This window comes from Diorhabda sublineata, chromosome 7, assembly GCF_026230105.1.
Source record: "Diorhabda sublineata isolate icDioSubl1.1 chromosome 7, icDioSubl1.1, whole genome shotgun sequence".
Taxonomy (NCBI): domain Eukaryota; kingdom Metazoa; phylum Arthropoda; class Insecta; order Coleoptera; family Chrysomelidae; genus Diorhabda; species Diorhabda sublineata.
The window spans coordinates 30,016,828-30,041,035 of NC_079480.1; the positions used below are offsets into that span (position 1 = coordinate 30,016,828).

General features: G+C 32.3%; 2 protein-coding genes across 5 annotated transcripts in view; one reads left to right on the forward strand and one right to left on the reverse strand.

Annotated features, from left to right (window-relative positions):
* On the reverse strand, positions 1 to 18,125 carry LOC130446582 (isocitrate dehydrogenase [NADP] cytoplasmic). Of its 3 annotated transcripts, none has more exons than XM_056782939.1 (7): positions 17,995 to 18,125; positions 14,827 to 15,845; positions 14,469 to 14,698; positions 14,001 to 14,140; positions 4,297 to 4,604; positions 2,147 to 2,325; positions 1 to 1,097 (listed from the first exon to the last, which is right to left on the reverse strand). In XM_056782939.1, the coding sequence occupies exons 2-7, from the start codon at positions 14,986 to 14,988 to the stop codon at positions 887 to 889; spliced, it is 1,230 nt and encodes a 409-aa protein (XP_056638917.1). In that variant the 5' UTR covers positions 14,989 to 15,845; positions 17,995 to 18,125; the 3' UTR covers positions 1 to 886. The 3 variants fall into 3 exon arrangements, with proteins under 3 accessions (XP_056638917.1, XP_056638918.1, XP_056638916.1); XM_056782940.1 differs by having other exon boundaries at positions 14,827 to 15,891; XM_056782938.1 differs by having other exon boundaries at positions 14,827 to 15,891; positions 17,819 to 18,116.
* Positions 18,003 to 24,208, forward strand: part of LOC130446581 (RUS family member 1) — a 7,663-nt gene continuing 1,457 nt past the window's right edge. Inside the window, exons 1-6 of one of the 2 annotated variants that reach the window (XM_056782935.1) lie at positions 18,003 to 18,383; positions 18,439 to 18,754; positions 18,855 to 19,003; positions 19,065 to 19,224; positions 21,024 to 21,223; positions 21,285 to 21,538. In XM_056782935.1, the coding sequence (XP_056638913.1) occupies positions 18,308 to 18,383; positions 18,439 to 18,754; positions 18,855 to 19,003; positions 19,065 to 19,224; positions 21,024 to 21,223; positions 21,285 to 21,538 (1,155 nt within the window). In that variant the 5' untranslated portion in view covers positions 18,003 to 18,307. Of the gene's footprint in view, positions 18,384 to 18,438; positions 18,755 to 18,854; positions 19,004 to 19,060; positions 19,225 to 21,023; positions 21,224 to 21,284; positions 21,539 to 24,208 lie in introns of both variants that reach the window. The other variant, XM_056782937.1, reaches the window with a different exon arrangement.

Genomic DNA, 24,208 nt, shown 5'->3' on the forward strand with positions numbered 1-24,208 from the left:
ACAGAAAAAATGTTATATTTGTGGGTAAAGACCACTTGACATAGAGCAAGATAACGTTAAACTAAATATTGAATATAAGAAATTAACAATATTTTTATTTTTTTAATTCTACTCTACTATACTATATTTCTTTCTATTCAGATACATAAAAAGTATACGAAATTGGAATTTCTATAACCGTTGGTGATATACTGACATACTGTTTACAATACCACCACACCAATACTCATAATTACACTGTCTGACGCTCGTTTCGATAATCAAGTTATCGTCTTCAGAGACTGAAGGTAGAACAGTTTAAATACTTACTTCTATGAAAGTTTTTAATACAAATTACTTCAATTTTGCGACAGTGCCATTTCAATTATAAAAGAGTTTCAGGTTTTTCCCATAATTATAGTTACACTTGGTTAAGGGTACATTTTTGTTGAGCAATTTTGTGTATTATCGACAGTTGATAGAAAATTATTTTGTTACACTACTGCAAAAGTTGAATAATATGTATTACTGGAGCCACCAGAAATTATTTCATGCATTTAGTCACTTAAGATTACATCAGATATTTCAGATTTCAATGAAACACATTTATCATTACTTCATCTTATATTAGGGCGGCCTCAACCATATAAAAGTTTCAGTAACAAATGTTTTAATATCTGTAAAAATGATACACCTAAAAATTGTTTACAAAATTATGATCTAAAATGGTCTAACCTATAACTTCATAATCAAATTTTGAGTTGTGTTATTATTGCAGGAATCAAAGACACAATACTGAAACTAATTAAAATATTCAATAACTTTTTCAAATATTAAAAAAAATCAATTTATCCATCTGGCAGAATATTTGCGATTTGTTTTTGTTTATTTATAATTATTTCAGTGTTTAGTTTTTGCTCAGCTTAATCTTCAAGTTTTCAGCTAATTTGTTAAGGAATTCGAAAGTTTCCATATAATCAGCTCTTGTAACTTTATTCATGCCCTTTATGTTAATAGCCAAATCTTTAGTCATGAAACCAGATTCAATAGTTTCAACGCAAACATCTTCCAAAGCATTTGCAAATTTAGCCAATTCTTGATTATTGTCTAACTTGGCTCTGGAACAAGAAACAACAATGGATATTAAGTATCAGAAAAGATAAGAATAAAAAAGAATGATTGAAAATTTAGTCTATTTCAGCACAGTTGACATAGAAGAAGCTACATATGTCAACTCAAGTTACTTCTTTTCAAATTTTAAAAAGTAAAATACATTGCTGACCATAAATTTATGTGTTCTTGGATTTTTTTCGGTTGTAACATAGTTTGCGGACTGTTTAAAAAAATGTTTCTGTTGTTGAAAGTTTAATGAAAGTAATGAGAATGAATAATTTTGATTGATCAGATTCTGCAGAACACTGTCCGATTCCTGCACCAGTATGTCGCGAAGCTCTCTAGAATTCCTGAGTGCCGGCACAAGTCCCATAAACATCTCTCTTTCTCATCCAAAATGTGTTTTGACTGAGAGCAGACCAAACAAATTGTGTGATTTGATCTGGTCAAGATACTCGGTAACTATTGGAGCAATGTGAGGCAGTGCATTATCATTGATAAACGTTGCATCGTCTCTAAGAATTACCATGAAGAATACAGCTTTTAGAACCTCCATCAGGTATCTGCCCACAGTCAACTTCCCATTCTCGATAAAGACTAAGTTCGTGCGAACCTCAAAAAATATACCTCCCTATACCATAACTGATAATCCACCAAATTAAATGGCAGGGAAAATCGAGGAATAAGATGGCGGGAATTGAAAAGAAAATCAGAGGATAGAAAATAATGGAAACTGCTGTGGAAAAGGAAGCCCACGTGACTCGATTTCAGCATGCCTTGCACCTGAAAAGGTAGAAAGGCTTTAGGATTAAGTTGGGAAGTATTTTTGGAACTCACTCCCAACTGGGTTTTTTCTTTTGCCCGTGCCCATTCTTCTGCAGCCAGTTTTAGCACTTGGCATAATCTCTCTCTCTCTTCTTTGTGTAAAACTTAAATACAGATTTATAACCACCAATCAACACATAAATTGACGCCATCTATATGGAAATTCTTTAAATGCTCTGTGAAAAGAAATTTATAAATCCGATCAATGCTCATTCTTCATTAAATTTACCTATGGAGGAGTCCTCTAGTCCAAGCAAAAATTGAAGCTATGGGATTGGTGGAGGTTTCTTTACCTTGTTGATACATACGATAATGTCTGGTTACTGTACCGTGAGCCGCTTCAGCTTCAACAGTTTGGCCATCGGGACTGATCAAAACTGATGTCATTAGACCCAAAGATCCGTATCCCTGAAATTATAAAACAAATATTTTATGAAGCACAATACACATCCTAATATTGTTTCAACACAAAGGATACTTTAATAACCCTTTCGCCACGGGCATTTTCTAACTTTGAGAGGTTTTCAGTTCACTAGCATTCGTGTGTTTCGCGTTTTTAGTATTCCCAAATATTTTCTTTTCCCTTTATGAAGGGAATTCAATATACAAAATGTGGATTATAAATATGCGAGTTTTGTTTTAACTTCGGCTAACAGAAGAATGATCATGAAATAATATATTTAATAAAATATAGTTTTAATCTACTTTTAAAAATATAATAAAACCAACTAACATTATAAAGTGAGTGTATTTAAACAGGGTGGATTTAATTCCAAAAAAGGACAGTGAAATAATATTGATATGAACCTTTCTGTTGTTGTAGAAGAAGGCGAACCCTGAATCTACTAATTGCAGTATTAGTGGTTCGTGCAGTAAATAATTTTTGATAGGAAAGAAAATGAGAATGTGTGACCTAAGTTTTTCTTCTATTGTACAGAAAGAGATAAGAATTAGACCAAGCGTTCAGAAAAATTAAAGAACGCCTAGTAAATATGCAGCAAGAAATAATGACAACCAAGATGAAATAGTTAATTGAAAAAACGAGGAAATGATGGATGAATTAAGAAAATTGAGAATCAAGAAAATATCTAAGAATCTGCTGAGCATGAAACAGAGCAGTTATCTGCACGATACAAGAAAAAATTGACAAAACTAAGTATATGAGAATTACAGAGGCATCTCACTATTATTGCCAAATAATATCAAGAACAATTTAAAAATTTGGATTCGGACATTATTAGGGGTATCTAGCGGGATACGTGCAATGCAAAGGGTGCCACGAAACAAGAGTATAAAAATAATAATGACTTAACACCCCTAATGGGATTGCGCTACAAGCATGCTCTCTAGATCCTCTTGTTGGGGTGGATCCTGGGTCATTCTCCTCCCGCTTATTGTCCTCTTTTGTGCTTTGTTCAGTCAGCAAGTTCTTACAGTAATCTACCCAAATTTGTTTATATTGGTGGTCTTCTTTTGTCGGCCTACCTTCTTTATCCTTTATTCCTTTGACATTACCTTTATATGTTTTATTAGATTCGTTTAATTTTTTGTAGAAACTCTTGGTATTAATATTTTAACTTTCCTTTTCTATTACTCTAACAATTTTATCCATCCACTCACGTTTAATTTTCCTTATCAGCTAATTTCTCTCCTTTATCATCATATCATATTGTTTTCACTGAATCATTTCTTTTTCTTGCAACCGAATGTAATCGCTGAATTCTTCTACCACTTTAGTTCCTCCCATACTTTTTTGCATTAGTATCTTTTTTCATGTTGTTGTGTATTGAAATGATAGAGAAGCGAGCCACACCGAAAAGTATGGTGATAGGTAGCCACAGTGGTAGATAAGTTCTATTATCTATTTTATTATGTTCAAGTATTTTATACAATTTCTCATTATTCGGTGGTGATATTCACATCTTGTTTATTAGGAATTTTCAAGCTAGTAGTGAAATGTATTCATCAGTTTTTGTATATTGATCATAAGAATTAATGATATGATTACAACCAACAACCAACTATTACAACATGCAGAATTCTCAGAATTACTCTGTTACCGTTAAAGTGAAGACTTTTTAAATTCATTTAAGCGTTACATTCCCTTTTGCACATAAAAAAATTATCACTAACTTTTGTACTAAAAACAAACGGAAAATTCAATTAAACAATCTAAGCGTGATCGATTTTCAAGGTTAAGTTTAGAAAAAAATGTGATCAAAGTTCAAGTAAGTTGATATAATTGTTAGAATCGCACTAGGTTTAAACAACAAATAATACGTTTGAGTACTATTAGGAAAATATTTATGGCAATTAATAGGCGTTTAAATGTTAATAATAAATTTCAAAGCTTTTCAAGAGAAAGAAAATATAATTTACCTGAGCCACCGAATCGGATTGTACATCCCCATCGTAATTCTTACAAGCCCAAACGAATCCTCCTTCTGACTTCATACAATAAGCAACCATATCGTCTATTAATCTGTGTTCGTACCAAATTTTCTTTGCTTCGTAACTGGATTTGTATTCGCGGTCGTAAATATCTTGGAAAATATCCTTGAATCTTCCATCGTACCGTTTTAAAATAGTGTTTTTGGTACTGAGATAAAGAGGATATCCTCTTTCGAGAGAATATTTGAAACATGAATGGGCGAAAGCTATGATTGAATCGTCGGTATTAAACATACCTGTAATGTAAAAATAAAATAATAACAAATAATAGGCAGGAAATAATTATTGCTAAACAAGAGAATAAAATTTGGACGAATTCAGGTAAACTAATAAATATTTGTTTGGCAGGAAGTTTCTTAATATTTTTCGAATGTACCATTTTGGACAGAAAAAACAAGAATTATACCTAAAATAACAACTCTCAGTAAGCGAAACGTTGCTTTTAAAGACTAATATTTTATTATTCAAATTGATTGATCCAAAACAAAACGAAAATGCTAAGTAAGAAGCCAGTATAAGCCCAAATATGCACAAGTCAAAGACGGCTAAAATTAAGTCAAAACGAATTTTGCTAGAGGTGCATAACAACTCAGTGGAACAAAGACATGTATTGCAGAGGAAACATACATGAAAATTTTATCCAAATACTTCAAATCTTCATATCTACAGAAGTATAAAGATGTAGATCAATATAGCAGACTGAACCAAGAACCAAACATGAATATAGAAGCCCAAGTTTACTCAATGACAAATCAAAAGAGCATAACCCTACACCAGAGTAGAAAAATCATTAACTATTTCCTTAAGGAGTGAACAAAATGGTCAGAGAGAAATTAACATCTATGAAGAATGGATCATGAGAATGATGCGATTGACAATAGGTAGTAACTATCAATGAAGTAGTAGAATTGGTGAACCTACTAATACAAAGAGTCTAAGTAGTAGTCGCCAAAATAATAATAGACCTAGCATTAATATTAATACACAAATAAGAGCGTTAAGCAGGGAGACCCAATGTGACCAGCGCTATTCAACATAATTCTGGAAGGCATTGTGAGAAACGCAGGACTACAAAATAAGGACATTATAACAGATGCAATACAGATAGTAGCATACGCAGATGATGTAATGATCATAGCAAATGGACAGGGGGAATTAATAAAATCGATCAACAAATTAGAAGAAGAAGCAAGAAATTACGGACTGGACATAAATGCAGTAAAAACAAAATATATGAAAATAGGAGGAAAACTAGAACAGAGATCAAACCAACTGAAAACTAACAAATACAAACAGTATCGACCTTTAACTATCTAGGAATAACGTTGGAACAAACAACCAGAGAGAGGATAAAGGATAGGATACAAAAGAAGAAACAAAAACCTACTAAAAACAAAAACATAACTAAACAAAACAGAATAAACATGTACAAAACCTTAATTAGACCAGTAATCACATATGCAATGGAAACAACAGTAATAAACAAAAGAAGAAGAAGAAGAAGACCTTAAAAGAACCGAAAGAAAATAATGAGAACTATAACAGGTCCAAACATAACACAGGAAGGAGAAAGAAGAGCAAAGAAAACCGAAGAAACAGAGGGAAAACTGGGGAAGGATAATATAGTGGGACACATAAAAGCACAAAGGCTCAACTGGGCCGGGCACATAATGAGAAGAAAACCAATTGAAATGATCAAAAGAATAACGCAATGGATCCCATTGTGGCCAAGAAGAAGGGGCAGGCCGAGAAAAACTTGAACAAACGAAATAGAGAACATAAAAGTACTCAATATAGAAAACTGGAGAGCAAAATGCCGGAACCGAAAAAAATGGAAAATAATAACAAAAACAGCCAAAACAAAGGACAAACTATAAAGAAAAGAGGAGTAATCCACCTCAAAAAAAAAGGATTTAAAGCGCCAAAAGCGATAGCCATAATCCACATAGAATTGGAAGGCTTGATGATGATAATTAATATTAATAGCATTGATATACATTTGGGTACCGAAATAATTCCTAAGCAAACTAAAGAACAGAAAGTACACGAAGTATACTTCTACACCAAAATAAGATTGGTGTCTGAAGTTTAGTTTAGTGCCTCACTTAAAAATAAATAGAAATAAATGCATTAAAAAAAATCAATTCAATCTAGACAAACCAGAATAGGGAAAACACTGAGTATATGGTTATGTAATTAGAGAAACAGTCTTGGAAACGTTATTCTGGAAGGAACTAGAAAAATATGTTGCCCCCAGGATACACGACTCTAACAACAAACTTAACAGGCGTGAGCATCAGCCACCGACCTAACAAAGAAACAAGACATTTTTTTTTTTCATAATCATATTTATTTTTCAGCATGGTCTCTTTTCACTACACTTTATGTCTTCGTATTCGTAAACCTCTTCTGATGAAAAACTCTTTTTTTAAGTGAGAATTCCCAGGCGATATAAACCATCTTAGCTTTTTTCGGAGAGGTTTGCACTTTCCAATTCACTGTATGAACTGTTTTTTCGTTTCAGGAGTGTAGTGATGTGTCCAGGTTCACATACAGTTAAGAATCGACGCAAAAATCTGACTCACTTTACTGAAACTGCAACAATAAGAACTTGGAAATGTTCATTCGACTGTGTTTTTGGGCGAAAGTTTGTAAGCGTGGCACCCAACGCGCGGTTAGCTTACGCATGCATAATTCTTCAGAGCATATGCTTAGAGCCTTTTCCATATCTCTAATATTAATCCGGTGGTCCAGTATCATTTGGTTAACCGTTTCGTTGATATTGCTGGTTGCCATAGTTTTTGGCCGTCCCAAATACTCGTCGTTAGTCAAGATGGTACGACCACGTTTGAATGCAATTTTACGTTCTTATATGATGCTGCAGGGTCTGCGTACATAGTGTCTAGCTCTTCTTTCATTTGCTTTCAAAAACAAATATGCAATGACAGCTTACAACGACCGTTTATACGATTATCAAACAGCGTCCTTAATGGCTGAAATTTTACTGAGAATCTCTCAACACATGCGTAAATATATCTGACATCTTCAGGTTGAGATTGGAGTAGACTTACTTATATACAGAGGTAGTTTGGAAATCTAAATCATAAGTTGGCACTAAAATCAGAAGGTGGACAGGAATTTTTGGCAGATGGTGCTACCGTGAATGATCATTTTCCAATTTTCCCTTCGTCGAAAAAAACAAGATTTGTGGAAAGAAAACTCATTGATTTAACACTAAAATTCGCACCATTTATTTAACAACTATTCATTTGGCTTATTATTCCCAAAACTCAAATTACCAATTCGACACACCCGATTCCAGTTGATGAAAGACTCAGCTAATTCATATTATTTCAAAAATGAGCCCACATTGAATAATTAATCACTAATAGAGATTTTGTTTTATATTTACTGACTATTGATATGTTTATCATTTAAGTAGTAATGAGCTTAAACTCAATTTCATTTTTCATAATAATTTTAATACAGATTTTTTTGATCTCTTTTTGGATATAAAGAAATCGTGAAGCACACCAAAAGACTTCTAGCCTTCATACATGCCAACAAAATAAATAAAAAGCCGTGAGCAGCAGAGCTCCATCACGAAAGTCAAATTTTTCAATTCCAATTGACAACAAAGAAATTTCAAAAATGGGAAGTAAAAAAAATCAACCCTAGCAACGATCATACTCGTATTATTCATTAAATAGGAGGCGGTCCAGTTCAACAATTACAACGATCAAAATGATTTCGGGCGTTTTGTGCTAGAAGAACTGAAGAAGACAACTTTGAACTTGAGAAAGACAATTCTTCAACATCACCCTTACTTGCATGCGAAGTTCTAACTCTCTGGTTAAACTTTTTCTGGCCAAAAAATAAGAAAATATAACAAAAATGACCATAAAATGGAGAGGGGTGGAGATGGAAAGTTTCGACCTTAGACAGGAAATTATCTCGCAACTAATTGAACCTACATGTGAAATTTCATTTTTCAGTCGCTTTTCGTTTGACCTGCAGAGGTGAGCAAAGGTCAAAAACCACTTTTTTTGCACTGCGACCCCTCGAAATATTCATTTGTGTTCAACCAAACTCTAATAACATCAATCCACCGCCAAAAAAGTCATTTATGCTAATTTTGAACCAAATCGGACCCATAGCAATTGCTCGAGAGACGAAAATAAGAATTGTAGCTTAAACAGATATATAGATTACATTACAGACATTCGAAAAACCATCATAATCGTGTTCAGGAGGTCTAAAAACATGGGAAAAATGATGCGCCCCCCATTTTTCTTCTAGTCATGCCTACCGTAATAGTCTATTTTTTCAAAGAAAAATTAGACTAAAAATTGGATCCTTATAGCGGAACGAAAATTTGAAAAGTGTTCTTATTTTTTACGCACCCTGTTTGTTGTTGTAATAGATAATATGATAATATCACATGTATTTTTAACTTGTTTCAAAGAATTTGTAGATGCGATTGAACCAAGAAAAATAATAAATGTAATTTGGAGAATTTTTGTTTGTTTTTGTCATGTGTAAGTATAGGCTTCGGTATCTTAAATTATTCAGTAATATAAATAGGATTAAGTAGGTATAAAGGTTAACTTGTTTTGTAATGTGATACTTGTTATCGAGAATGTTTGAGTTGATTATGCACCATTATGTTTTAAATGACGTTCAATTTATTCATGTATTATCTTTAAATTTTAGATTTTATTGTGTATAAAATGAGAGGTGGTAAGGTTAAGTTATGAAACGAAGAATATTCAGTGCAACTAGTGCTTAAATAAAACAAATTTTTCCAGGAAATTATAGTTGTTTGTATGGCCTAAAAAGAGCACAGTCCTCTGTCTTACCTTCGGAACCTTTGGTATGAAATCAATGCCATCTTTAACAGAATTTACTATAAGTATCGACCTGAAGCCTGAGACGGAAATTAAAAAAAATTCACATGTTAAATTCACAAATTAAATTTTGTAACATAAATTAGTTCACAAACAACGTATAAATTCATTATTATCTAAAGATTTGCTTTTTTTCAACCAGCCATTATGAACTTCGACTGGATTATTACTGATCGAGCATCAGTTCAGTTTGTTTATGATTCTCACTAATATCAATTTTTTTTTCTTAACCGATTAGCTGGTATCGAAAGCTTCTATTTACATTTACGCCTTGTTTTATCCAAATTGTCCAAATATTTTCTATTATTTTTGACGTGGATTGAACCAGCAGCGATCAACTCGCTTCGATTTTTGATGATGAAGCACCATCTCGGGCCGCTGTGTTTCGCTGGTTTTCCGAATTCAATAGTAGTCGCACTTCGCTACAGAATGAATTTCGTGAAGTTCGTCCAAAATCAGCTGTTGTGCCAGAAAATATCAATGCTGTGCATAAGCTGATATTGAAAGATCATCATGTGATATTTGTTCGCGTTGGATACCGCATAATTTAACAATCGCTCAAAAAAAGCTCAGGTCTATTGATGCAAATGTTGAAAAAATTCAAACGCGGTGCTTCAAAAGACGTCTATAAAATCGTGACAGGCGATGCATTATTGATCTAAGCATTTGAACCAGAAACTAAACCATAATTGACTGTATGGGTCTTTCAAGACGATCTAAATCCACGAAGCATTTCGAAACAAACGGTTGTGTATGTTTTCGGAATAGCTGTACACCGCTCCATTAGAGCAACGTAGAACGGTCAATTCTGAATGGTACATCAACATTTGCAGCTTATTGGTAATGAGTTTAACTCCAGAAATTCCAGAGGTAGACAGATCTACTTTCCATTCATTATAATTCATACGAGGGCTGTTGTTTGTTTTCATTTAAATTGAATATTAAAACAAGTCTTCTCGTTGTACGATTGCGCCGTTCCCTCACCACAATTGTCATTAATACTGGGTCCAATCCATCAGTCGTCACCAAACTACAGGCAAATAACGACTGCCGCGCTACGATCGCTGCTTTCGCCAATTGTGAAGTGCAAAGTGCAATTGAATAGACGTCTATGACGAAAATAGTTAATGACGCAAATTTGTCTATACTAAAAGTTTTATTGGCCAAGTTAACAAACACGAAACACGGTGATTAGCAATTGTGTGTCTGTGTGCTGTTGGGTTCTAAAAATGTTAAGCTAGAACTACTTCATTAACGTTTTTCAGGCAGTATGATAGTTTCTTGAACACTATTGTTACTGGAGAGAGTGAATTCCTGTACGCCGTACAGGATTGTCGTACACTGTCCAAAAAACTAAAAAAATAGTTAAAGCAATAGCGCTCTACATAGTCCAACAGAGTTGGACCCAGAAAGAAATTATTCCTGCTCCTATTTTTATGCAAAACTAGGATGTGATTCTCGCTAATTTCATGAAACAGGGAACAACAACAACAAAGAAAGTCTATTGGGACACCCTACATCGCCTCCGGAAAGGGATACAAACCAAAAGAAGGGGTATTCTATTATTTAGCATGGTTCTTATCCATGTCAATGTACGACAGCATAGGGCCAATATAACGACATAACTTTCCCAGAAGTTCAAAAGGGAAATCTTTGACTATCCACCTTACAGTCTTGATCTAGCATCCAGAAACTATCATCTCTGATGTGATTCGGTACCAAGAGTTTCAAGATACTCTAAAGACCTACTTGACCTCACTAGCAGCAGATTTATTTACAGAAAAACTGGTCTCCCGTTATGACAAAGGCCTCAACTTTAATAGTAACTTTGTAGAAAACCCTCTGCACAATGATTATACTTTAATTCCTTGTTGTTAGTATTAAATTCTCTTTACGGCATTGAATCCAAAATTATTCCTACAAACCGTGAAGCATTTGAAAGACACAACTTTAAAAGTATAAGAAATGCAACTGTTGCAGATAGAATATAAACAATAAACTATCCCCAGTTACTTCTGTGGTCGATCGAGTGCTAAGAGGAAGTAAATACAGGAGGAGAGATAGATACAGAAGAAAGTGAGTTATCGAGGAGATGAACTGACGAAAGCTACTGATTGAAAAAGTGGAAAAAGTGACTGTAATAGTACCAATCTCTTTATTTAGTAGTCCCTATTCTGCATCGCTTTATTAATATTGTTAGTCCGTTCCAAAGACATATATAACACGAGTAATATTTTGGCTTGCATGAATACAAAATCCTCTCTAACTTCAGCTAGTATTTGACATACATTTCGTTATAAAGGAAGAAGTCTTCACTCCAGTTACACTTACTCCTTACCTAACCCAACCTAACCTTACTCAAAGATATTATACCTAGATTAGCATAAACGAAGTTACACAGCTATTTGTCATTTATGATGTGTATAATGTTCAATTACAGGTTTATACACTTCATAAATATACTTGTATTCATATATATAATTTTACTTGAAGACTTGGATTCTTGCTTTTTAACTAGAGCAAAAGTAGACAAGAACATCAAAGTTAATAGAAAGTGAAAATGAAGTATTATTTGATTATAAGCTGTAGTATACACATAACAAAGTCAATTAAGAATATGATATGTATGCAGCATTAGAAGCATAAGAAAAGACTAGATTTTTAGAAACAAATATATTGCATTAAGTATCATCTCACAAGGTCACCTTAAGAAATTTCTGGTGAGGTATTCAATTAAATTCTTTGGATTTGGCTACTTTTTCTATTAAGAATGACCACTTTGTGATATCCTTTGTTGGTTATAGAAATAATTCGCTACAATCACGCAAGTCAATGGCCAAAAATTGTTTTGATACATGAATTATTCATAAATTATAAATGTATTATTTTGGAAAAATCATACTTAGAAGGCAATACAATAAATTTACATTATAATACATATTTCATTGACTGATATTTTGACTTGTATAGTATATTGACTGGTATATAACAAATATACCGATCTTAAATATTTATTATAATGTTCACTTATCAAATTAGTGTTGAATGTGTAAATATAGGAAAAATTATCAGTATTGATTAAACATACATATATCAGAAATTTAATTACTAGATGTTATCAGAAGTTTCAAGAGATAAGCCATTCTCTTCAATTGGTATAATATAGCATTCACCTCAACATTCATCAACAACTATCATATCTGTTTTTTTTTCAGAAAAAATATAATTCTACAGAGAAAAACATGTCAGTTCAGAAACAATTATAAATTTCCATAATTATTTAGGTATATAGTGCCGAAAAGTTGAACAGAAGTAATTCATAATAACATATAAGGTGCCTGAGAGACTATTTATCATAGAACTAAGGAAAACAAATTTGTACCATAAAAAAATGCTGGGAATTATTTTCACATTTTCTACTCTATAGAGAGCATAATTCATGATAATTACAAAAAACATTTTTCTTTAGTAACTGTCCAAAAATAGTACAAAATTCTTGGAATAAAAATCAGAAAATCGCATCTCAATATACAGGATATTCCGAGACTTGATGCAAAAAATTCTGGAGTGAGTAGATGAAGTGAAAATAGTGCTGTGACATGAGAAACATTTTCTCATACGACCCCTCGTTTCTGAATTATAGGCATTTAATGTTGGGAAATCAGAATTTATATTTAAGTATATTTTCTAAATTATACATTATGAATTTTTAATGGGTGATTTCATATGGTCATGTTCACGTGTTTGACAGAATAAATAATTCTACATTACTATCTGAATGTCAAATGTCAAAAGTAGATGTTCAAAATGATGAATAGTAATTTCTTAGCAAAACTATAATTATATTTGAATGTTATTTCCTTTCAAATTATATATCACAAGTCAATACTTTCCATTTAAGAGATTGGGGGACTGAAAATCTCATTTTCATTTTAAAATGTTGTCGATCAAATCATCCAGCCCAACAAACTACACCCAAATCTGTAGGCAGCAACAAATCACCACTATCAATACTGATCTTGTAAAAATTCTAGAGTGGGGTGGAAGCAATGTAATTGAGTTTAATGCAGCAAAGACCTAGTCTGTTTTTGCAAAGAAGGCTGGTACTGCAGCTCAGGATTAGGGGACTGTCTGTACATAAAATATCACCATCACTGCAAATTCTCTGGCATAGTCACGTGACTGATTTAGCTATATATTCCACAACAGCTTTTAATCCTGTACAAGACTCATATTCATTCATCTTTGGAAAATTGCTTATACAGAAGAGAGCAATCCAACTTATAGGCGATCCAGAGTTGAAGAATCTTGGACAGGTTAGAGTATAGAAGAAGGATCACTGACCTGACTGTTTTACGGATAGTACAAAGACAAATGCTCTTCAGAGCCATTTAACATAATCTCTCCTAGACCATTTTTGGCAAGGCCTACTCGACAAACAGATATGACTCATGAACACCTAGTTTGCCTGCAGAACTACTTGAGTTTAAAAGGGTTTACCCTCTTGGGCTGGCTTTTTACATAAAAAAAAATGTTTGGTGTGAAATCAAGTGTCGATAACTCAAAAACTAAGATGGTATCAAAAATTTTATCGTTCCTTTTGGTTTTATTTTGGTCACATAAATCATACTCTCCCCATAATAATTATAAAAGATGCTAATTAACTCAAGATTGAAACAATATAAATCTCTTTTCTTATTATTTTTATAATATATTGAGACTTACCCATTGCTACACCAGGTCCCTTGTATTCATTTACAATGAATTTTTGTACATCACCTCCTTTGGCAGTATATACCAATTCCAATTTTCCTTCTCCAGGTATAACAATATCTGTAGCTTTATATTGGTCAGCATGTGCATGCCTGGAATTGAGAATAAAACATTTTTAAATATGTATATATAATTCTTCAGAATAAATTTAAATGGTGTAAAGCCTGGATTAAGGAAGAGAGATTCTATTTCAGCCATCAAGCTAAGTCAAACAGATATTTGCTGGCAATATTAAATGGACTCCAGATGTCAGATAAAATTTCCAGAAAATAATTTGAAATTTTGACATAAGAAACATCATAATATGCTATCCAAAGGAAAAATTTAAATATGCTGTTTAATGTAAAAGTATTGTGTTTCTTTTATGTATAATCACATTTTGTTTATGTGTGCTATTAAATATGGAAATAATTTACATACCTTCCAATTATAATTGGTTTCTGCCATCCTGGAACTAACCTAGGAATATTTTTGCAAAGAATGGGTTCCCTGAAGACAGTTCCACCGACAATGTTTCTGATAGTACCATTAGGACTTTTCCACATTTGTTTGAGATTGAATTCTTTAACCCTGTTTTCATCAGGCGTAATTGTTGCACATTTTACACCTACATGATATTTTTTCATAGCTTCTGCACAATCTACAGTTACCTAGTAAACCAACCATATTCACTTTCACTTGGTTACACGACATATAAATACAAAAATAGTAAAAAGTAGTTGTTAATTTCAACGATATCAATATAAACATGTAGATAATTTCGAGGTAATTAACTTACCTGATCATTTGTTTTATCACGGTTTTCTATTCCCAAATCATAAACTTTTAAATCAATATCCAAATAGGGCAAAATTAGTTTGTTCTTTATATCATCCCAAATTATTCTCGTCATTTCATCTCCAAGGATATCCACAACTGTACCTGCCTTTATTTTACCCATTTTTACAAAATATATTGAAAATTAATTATTTAGAAGGATAAACAGCTAAATTGAATTAACTACCCAGCACAAAAATGCTAAAACGAATACGAAATACCTGCTCGTTAAATATATATATATATACTATGATATTGTGACAGATAACGTATGTATGGTAGGGTGGGATTGTCAAAAATATTTTCAATAGTTGATTTGTATGTGGTTATAAGTTGTCCAAGCGATTATTCACTTTAAAAGATGAATGTTTCTGTAACTAATTATGAGTATATAATCTTTGACTACTTAAGCGGTCGGCTTTTTGTTCAGAATAAGTATCATTCGTTTTCTAATGGAAGTGACTACTGCTACATTAGAAGGATTGAGACATACAAATTTTTATTTGATGTATAAGTGAATGAAAATCAATAATGCTCAATCGATGTTAAAAAAGTTTACTTATCTAGTTATGTATGAATAACTCTATATTTCAGAGTCTTCAAATTTGTTTGTTTTTTGGAATTGCAATATATATGATCTTTGGGAAAAGCCAATTAATTTTGATAATTTATTACTTGCCAACAATAGTTTTTTGGTGCATAAAAATCATTCTACTATTAATACATATATTATTTGTTGTATTTTCTTTAAATCAATTATATAAAAAAGCTAGTTTATTGGAATCTTGTGGGAAATGGCAGGATTCTGACACAAGCTCTTTTCATATAATGTATAATGAAAAGGAGTAAACTAAAACTTAAAATTTGTCATTGTACCTTTCAGCTTCCACTGAGTTATCACTTTGCAACATTCAAAAACGTACCTACTCCCTCATTTGATAAGCTTGAACGCAACAGTGAAAAGCAGACTGGCTAAAAAAGCTGAAAAATACTCAGTTTCAGCTGTATTAGTTTCACTGCAACAGATCTAAAAAGTATAAAACAAAAATAACTCTCATCACCGGTACACTCAAGAAAACTAGCACAGACACATACAAAATCGATTGCTTACCCCACCGCCGCCATTTTTACATAGATCAGCTGTTTTCTTAGAATGCCTGATTAAATTTGAAATTTCTTATATATTTACAATTTTTATGTCATACTTTTCGAGAAAAAGTCATTATTCGTGAGTATATATCATATCCCTAAAGTTACGACAATACCCTGGCCGCCAGTAGTAATTATTCCATGATTTCAAACCAGACTGATGATTATCCGAAATATGCTGACCAGCACATTGACGTCATATAGGTTGTGAAAATGGTTTCAACACCCTTATATCATTTCACCGGGGATATTACAGTGGAAATGCAGTCATCCATCTTGAATGAAATTTTAACCAGTGGTTAAAACCCCGTCAAACTTTTGAACAAAAATGGTTTAATTTCTGACACTCCTTCCTTCGTTAAACTTTAATTGGTCAATAATCAGCAAGGGATTCAATCAAATCAATTTTATTAAAAAGTATACAGGATTGTCCTTGATATTCTAATTACAAAGTTTTTTCAATTTTCAAACAATGTAATAAGAGATAAAAATTAAATGTAAACAATATGTTTTGTTTGGAACCCGGTCAATTAAAACATGAATTTTTTATTTAATTTAAATGATATTGTATTATAATTTTAAATAAAGCTTTTTATTAATTGGCCAAGTAGTAGTCACTACAAATTCGGAAGTAATGGAGTTGGCGTTGTGAAATTCCCACGGGTATACCATAAAACCATAAAAACAAACATATTTTTCAATTCACTTCAAAAACAGAGTCATTGACAAATTTTTGTTACATATGTATTCGGTAATATTGAAATTTTTTAAATTTCAATCGGATAATTTCATTTTCATGTAAAGATATTAGCTGCTTTACATTCAAGCGAACTGAGACACTCAGTTATGTATCTTATACTTAAAAAGTTGGGCAATGGGCTTGTTGAACGTCGCTATATCTCATGAAAAGTGGTGGATTGTTGTATTTGTTGTGATAAAATTGAAGAAGTTTGTTCTCTCTTCCTAAGGAATCTAACATGTGTTTATCAACATTAACCGTTTATCTAAATTCATGTTCACACACTATTTTTGCAATGGAAATATAAAATTAATATACTTTTATCTTGAATTCGCAATGCAAAGCGATGTTCACCATATTTATAATACTTCTATATGGAAGGAATATACCACTATTAAGGTGCCGACGATATACTATTTTCTCTCTCGTTCTAGATACCTCGTACAGGCTGCGCATGCTTGAGAATGCATAGAGCACAGTTGGAGCCTCGGATAGAGAAATCATTATCATTCTGTCTTTCTTAGTCGGAACGGCTTCCATTTATAGAAACTGTCCATATAGAAGTATTACATATACGATGTTCACAGTATGAAAACGTAGTGTCCAGTGACACGGCCAAACACATTCGTAACTAGCGACTGACTCGAACTTGCAATGCGTTTCGACTTGCGAAATAAGACGCATATAGAGTTGCGCGACTTCAAAATATTCTGACTAAAATACTTTTTTTGGTCTATGAATATGTAAACAATCAATTGAAAATCAAATGAAGTCAATGTTTTCACTACCGGGATTTATGACTCGCTTAGCAGATTTTTAACAGCATAGTAAAAGCACCTTAAGTTACGGGAGTTTGCCTGCTTGATTTAATTTTAAAATGGGTCATTTTGTTTTAAGGAAAATGGGGTGGACAACGTAAAAGGGAGTGTCCATTTATTTTAAGGGGGTGTCAATACACCCTAGACACCCCCCGTTGTTGCGCTGCCGGACTGAGATAATAAGGAATAAAATGAACGCGTAATTATTCTCAATAATCACATAAAACGATTATCATAACCACCATTACCATTGAGTTACTCGCAGAGAAACGACTTAGCTAATGTAATCCTATTTATAAGATTATTTACATCAATCACTGTTTTCAATAATTTAGTATGGTGTAATTACTTGCTTATTTTGATGACAAGATCTGACAACTTAATGTCCTTAACCTTACTTTCAATCTGAGTTCACAAAACTTACTAAAGCACACGGTCTCAAGATTGTGCAGATTGCTGGTAAAAACTCGGTTAAGTCCAAGTTAAGTCTCACTCTTGAGACTGGAAACAAACGTGAATTGAACTGAGCTATGTATCACAAGTATTAACAGTTTTGATGTAAATGGAAAGCAGATAATATAAATACGAAATAGTTGCTAATAATATAATGTCAAAGTTGTCAAAATTAAAGAAATTGATTCGTGTTTGAGATTACATGTATTATTTGGCATTAAATATCACACCATGGATCCATGAAAATTAACTGAATAATTTTGTTTCTTTCTACGCTTTATGTTATGGAAAATATTGAAATTTTGTTATCAGAACAGAACATTTCAGCCGGAGATGCTCAACTTTACATAAAAAAATCAGGTATGTACATTCATTACTAAAATTTCTCTTAATCTAAAGCTAATAAATTCCGTAGGAAATAATGAAATAGGCCACGTTCAACAATGCGGATCTATTCCTTTAACCTTCCAAAGTGTAATTAATTTTATTCGTGAGGTATTTTTACCTTTTGGATATCCAGAAACTGTTAGTGAAGATTATTGGAACTATCAGCTTTGGGACACTGCACAAGCCTTTTGTAGTACTATTATTGGTGCTTTCACTACCAGATCTATATTGAAAGGAGTCGGTGTTGGAAATAGTGAAGCAAATGCCCTATCAGCAGCTGTAACATGGATTTTGAAAGATGGAATGGGGATGATAGGAAGAATATTTTTTGCATGGTGGAAAGGGTAGCTACTAAGGTTCCTTAAGGTTTATTTGGGCTTATTTTCATAATATAATCCCAAAATATAAATTAGTTTTTTTGAAAGGTGATTTTTTGATTTTTAGCAACCAATTGGATTCAGATTGTAAAAAATGGAGATTTTTTGCTGATATTTTGAATGATGTTGCTATGACTATTGAACTGATTCTGCCTTATTTCTCCACCTACTCCATGGAAATTTTGTGTCTTACCTCAAGTATGAAATGCATTGTAGGTATTAAAATAAAACTTTATGAATAATTATTCATAAGATATAACATTTTATTTTAAGGTAGGGGTTGCTGGTGGTGCTACTAGAGCTTCCATAACACATCATCAAGCAATTAAAGATAATATGGCTGAAATATCTGCTAAAGATGGTACACAAGAAACCCTTGTAAATTTGATAGGAAGCATAGTTAGTCTTTATTTGCTGACAATTTTTAATGACACACAGTAAGTATGTAGTAGTAACAACAAACAACTACAGCCTTAGTAAAATTTAATAAATCATTCGACTGGACAGTCTAACTATGCGTCAGAATTATTTTAACAACCTCTTTTTCTATTTGCAATCTAAAATTTACAATGAGCAAATGGTTTAAAGCAGTCATAAGTTATCCTATAGAAAGATTGCCCAGTGGCAATTTCCTTTCACTTAAGGAGGCTCCCATGTCCTGAAATATGATATATATTTTTTTATAGTATGAGAGTATGAAGTACCCTTCTTTATATGTGTTATTGATTTATATCGAAAGAAATTAAAGTTCAAAGTTTGCTTCTTTATGCACAAAATTTAACCTATTTTACAATCACAAACTAAATATAATTCATTGTAATAAACAACTATATCTACATATATTGTGTACTTGTAGCAATACACATACAAAAAACTTTAATTTCAATATGACTAGGTATTGGTAAATGCCTCCATAAAAAATTATTTGAGGGATACTTACAGATCATATCACTATGATACACACTATGCAGATAACACTTAAAATGCCTTCTAAGCCTTCATTGGGTGGGAGGTCTTATTAGAAGTTGAGCCAATGCGATGGGATGGGTTTCAATGTTGTGAGAATATATCTGTATTTGATTTAATTTAAGGGTCACAAGCAATAACATTATTGGGTACATACCATGAAGCATTTACAATAAATCTAAGTACTTCTGAAATCTTTCTAGAATTGCTATATTTGAGTTGGATGCAGTGCCCCTTAGTTGAATACCATAACTCCAAATGAGTTTCAGTGTGATTTTGTATATCGGCAGCTTCTTGTTGATTGTTAGTTGAGATCTTCGACCTCTCAACCAGTACAGTTTCCGAAGTTTTAGACCCAATCGCTTCCTCTTGGTTAGTATGTGTGCTCAGGTCAGTCGTCAGTCCAAATGAATTTCAAGTATTTTGCACTCTCTTCTTGTTGCAGAAGATTCCCGTTTAATACTACATTTGGACAGGTCCATTTCCTTTATTCATGGATATGAAATAATGTTAAAAAGTACAATATTTAAATAAAAGGGAAATAATATCTAAATATTTAATTGAAATTCGCAAAAATATCAAATTTTTAACTACATAAGAAAACGATTTTCATTGGTTATCAATTGTGACGTCATAGGTTTGATAAAAACATTGTCTGCTTTGATGATCACGGGGTTATCGTTGCCGGCAACGTAGCGGGTGCAGTTATAATACAGTTTTCATTTAATAGTTACATACAAATATAACATTTTTCTATATATAAGAATAAAGTGAATAAACCTTCTATAGGTAAATTATTACATAATAACGTTGAAAATTAGAAGCATAATAAACTTAATTACTATAAAATATTAAAATAAGTTAAATTTAAATCTTACTTACATTAAAATTATCCTGGCAAACAAAATAACTACATCTTGCAGGATTTTCAAAACGGCCAACACATTCAAACCATTTTTGTTGTATATTCGAATTTCTTGGTATCAGAAAAAAACTTTATCAGGTGTTTTAGTCGTGGTATTTTTCATCCTGGTAGAAAACACGATTTATATACCATTGTCAGATTAGTCGAAATTTAATAATAACGCTTATTTTAGAATAACCGAGAGAATAATTGTCTTATTTACTTTGTATCATATATTCATTGTTTATTTTATCTTGGTATCACTTTAAAGTTTTAATTTTTAATTGAAAGATGAAGACGGTCGTTGCCATGACTGCATTGAAAATATGGTTGATATACTATAATTTAGTTTTTGTTTAATTTCAGTTCCGAGTGGTTATTGATAGTAGCACTCATCTCTCTCCATTTATTGACCAATTATTGGGCTGTAAAATCTTTAGTCTTCAGAACTTTTAATGATCAAAGACTGATTTTAGTACTGAAAAGTTATTTCAATATTGGAACTGTTCTGAGTCCAACGAAAATTAATGAAAATGAGAATGTTATCTTGGGACGGGGTATTAACAGTAAGTCAATGGTGTATTTTAATAAATTTTACTCCTAAGCTAATTATAATCATCTTTTTAGTGCAACAAATTTGTGGTTTTCAAGTAGTTATTGGTAAATCGCTCAAAACCATTTTAAATAAATGGACAGCGGCAGATTTAAAAGAGATCTTGACAGTGTATCAAGAATATAATTATTTACTTTTGATTAATTTAAACAGTAGAGAGATTTATATTATTCTCAACAAAGGAGAATCTGCAGAAACTTTAATAGCTGCCTATTTTAATGCAGCCAGTTTAGCCATAGCGACTTGTATATACAACCATATGAATCTGGTAAGTAAGAATTGAGGTAGGCAAAAGTCCTATACCATCAATACATCAGTTTTTACTAAATTTGGCTTAATTATAGAGACCATGGCGGTTTGATAACAATAGATTTTTAAGGAAGTTGAAGGCGGCAACATGCTGTTTCAGAAAGAGCTGTGGTAACGAAACGATTTCGGGAAAGGCAATAAAAATAAGTAACCAAGTAACCTATTTCTTCAATCAAATGGTTAGAACATGGTTGACATAAAACAGAAAGCAGGAAATCTCAAACTAAATGCTGATGTATCATCAAGATGATTTTACAGAAAACTTTACGTACATTACCAGGAGAAATTGAGACCTGTGACAAGGACAACTATTGAATTAATACTGCCAATCCCAAAATGATGGATTTGGTGTCACGAACCACAGCAAGAAATAAATTTCAGATGTAAAATCGTATTGAAACCAGTGAAACTTCCTGGAAATAGAATTAGTCTTATGTTTGGAGACTTTGAGATTAAGAATTATCAACTACATATGATATTTAATGAGTTATGTGTTGGGTTAGGGGAATTATGTGAAGTATATGATGCAATATGATAAAAAGTCAGTAAATGATTCTTTTGGGGAATTAGAAGATGTAAGGAAGTGGTGTGGCAATTGTGAAGTATGTACGACTTGGAATAGATTTGAAAATATAATAGGCCCCTTTCTGATACTATCCCCATTTTAGAAAAGTAGTCACAATGGATGTTTTAAATAATATGTCTACTGTCAAGTGACAAACAAAACCACTACATTTTTCGATCTTTTGACAATATGGTGTAATGGATTATCTAATTCATGTGTGTCCAAGAACTCTCAGGGAATCAATGCGATTGGGATGAGTACATCCATTTGTTAATCATGGTAGAGGATCTTGTGTGTCTACATAATCCGCATAGATGTCACAGTCAAAGTCCCAAACTTCAGTGACAATTGGAAAATATTTATACAGAGTTGAAGAAAATAAATCTTGTTGCTTATTCAATCAACAATATGCCCAAGGGAAAGCCAAAATTTGTATATAGAAACTAAGAAGAACGCCATATAATGGTGAACCCATTGATTTCCATGATTTAAAAAAATTGATATACTTTTAGTACACTGATAGAGATTATTCCAGTCGAATTCAGACTCGCTTTAAATTCTTTTTAATCTTCTATCAATATGGGTGCCTTAAGAGGTAATTTTATCTTCAAAAAAAAACGCTCCATATAAAAATAAGTTTTTCGTATTTTCGGTTATGTTAATTATGCATTATTGTGGTGGCTGGAGGTACAGAAAGGACCCCGCGGATTAAAAGTCTTAACAGACACAAAACTCCAAAACTACTCCTGAAGAGTTTTATGTAGGCAGATAATATTTTAAGAAGCTCAGCGACTGTTATAAAAACTTGCATACTCTTCATTCAGTACAACACGTCGAGACTTCTGGTATATGTGCTGGCAATTTTACATGAACTTTTTTGATTCTTTATCAATATAAATACGAATGTCAAGGATAAACTTTACTTATTTGTTTACGGAATTTCATAAAGAAAAGTTAATCGATATTAGTGGTTGCCAGTGTCTGAAAAGTAGATGGACCTTTTGATGAAACGGTAGTGGAGGATTTGATATTACAAGAGGAGCTACTCCAGTTGAGCACTAATAAGGAGCTGAAAGCGACATTTAAAAGAGGGTATGAGAAATTTTGACTGCAGGTAGAAATACCCGAAAAATTGTACAAAACTTCTGATCGGGTTTCCCTCGTCATATCTCGTCGAAAAAAGTTTAGTGCCGTTACAAACTTATCAACAAAAAAGTAGCAGATTGAATACACAGAACTGGAAGATTTGCGGTTATTCCTTACGAAGCTCAAGCCAAATACTGATAATTTGCTGTCAATCCATCAAGTTCATCCCTCTCATTAAAATTTAGTTACATTACCGTTATAAGTGTTTGATTATGATAATATGACAACTGTTATAACAATAATAATTAATAGTTTAATAATTTATATAGTTCAATAGATACCCACAAGTATACTATGTTTATTTTCACCACTACGAATTGGAAGTTTTCTAAATAACATTTGTTAGAATTGATGGGCTCTTGTGCTGCGAGTCACTGTAGATTTCAAAAAAGTAAAAATGAATAGAGTCACTTTTTCCATTAGCAAACTTTGCCTTTTGATATCCACTCTCAGCATAATCAATCAAAATTTAATTGAAAATTTGTTTATTTAGTTTTATTATCAAATAATTAACCCTATCAAGCAATCAATTCTGACCTTTTTTCTGAAAACTGTTAATTCGTCGTCGAAACTCTGCCACAAAGCAAGTTTCCATAGATGTATTTAATATTTTTTCGAGTTTTGGAAATTTGTAGCCCGCCGCACCCAGCAAAATTTTGAAAGTGGTTTATGGAACAAAGAAGTTTGGGAACCAATGGTTCAAACTATTTATCCTATCTTATTATATTTGATGGGAAGTGCAAGCATTGTACACCCTACTAAATTATGTTGAATAAATGTTTCTGATTGTAGAAAAGTTTATTTGGAGTAATCTAGTTAATATTTTCCATTTTCTACAAAATGTTTCAATAGAACACTCTGTAACTGAGTAAGGAGCTTTAATTTATCTCTTTGGCGAAATTTTTATATTCTAATCTC

Excerpts from the sequence above, each read along its gene's own strand:
- LOC130446582 (XM_056782939.1), bottom strand. The coding sequence starts at position 14,988 with ATGGGTAAAATAAAGGCAGGTACAGTTGTGGATATCCTTGGAGATGAA. Across the intron at positions 14,141-14,468 it reads AAACCAATTATAATTGGAAG|GCATGCACATGCTGACCAAT; the intron begins GTATGTAAATTA and ends TCTCAATTCCAG. Across the intron at positions 1,098-2,146 it reads ACTAGAGGACTCCTCCATAG|AGCCAAGTTAGACAATAATC; the intron begins GTAAATTTAATG and ends TTCTTGTTCCAG.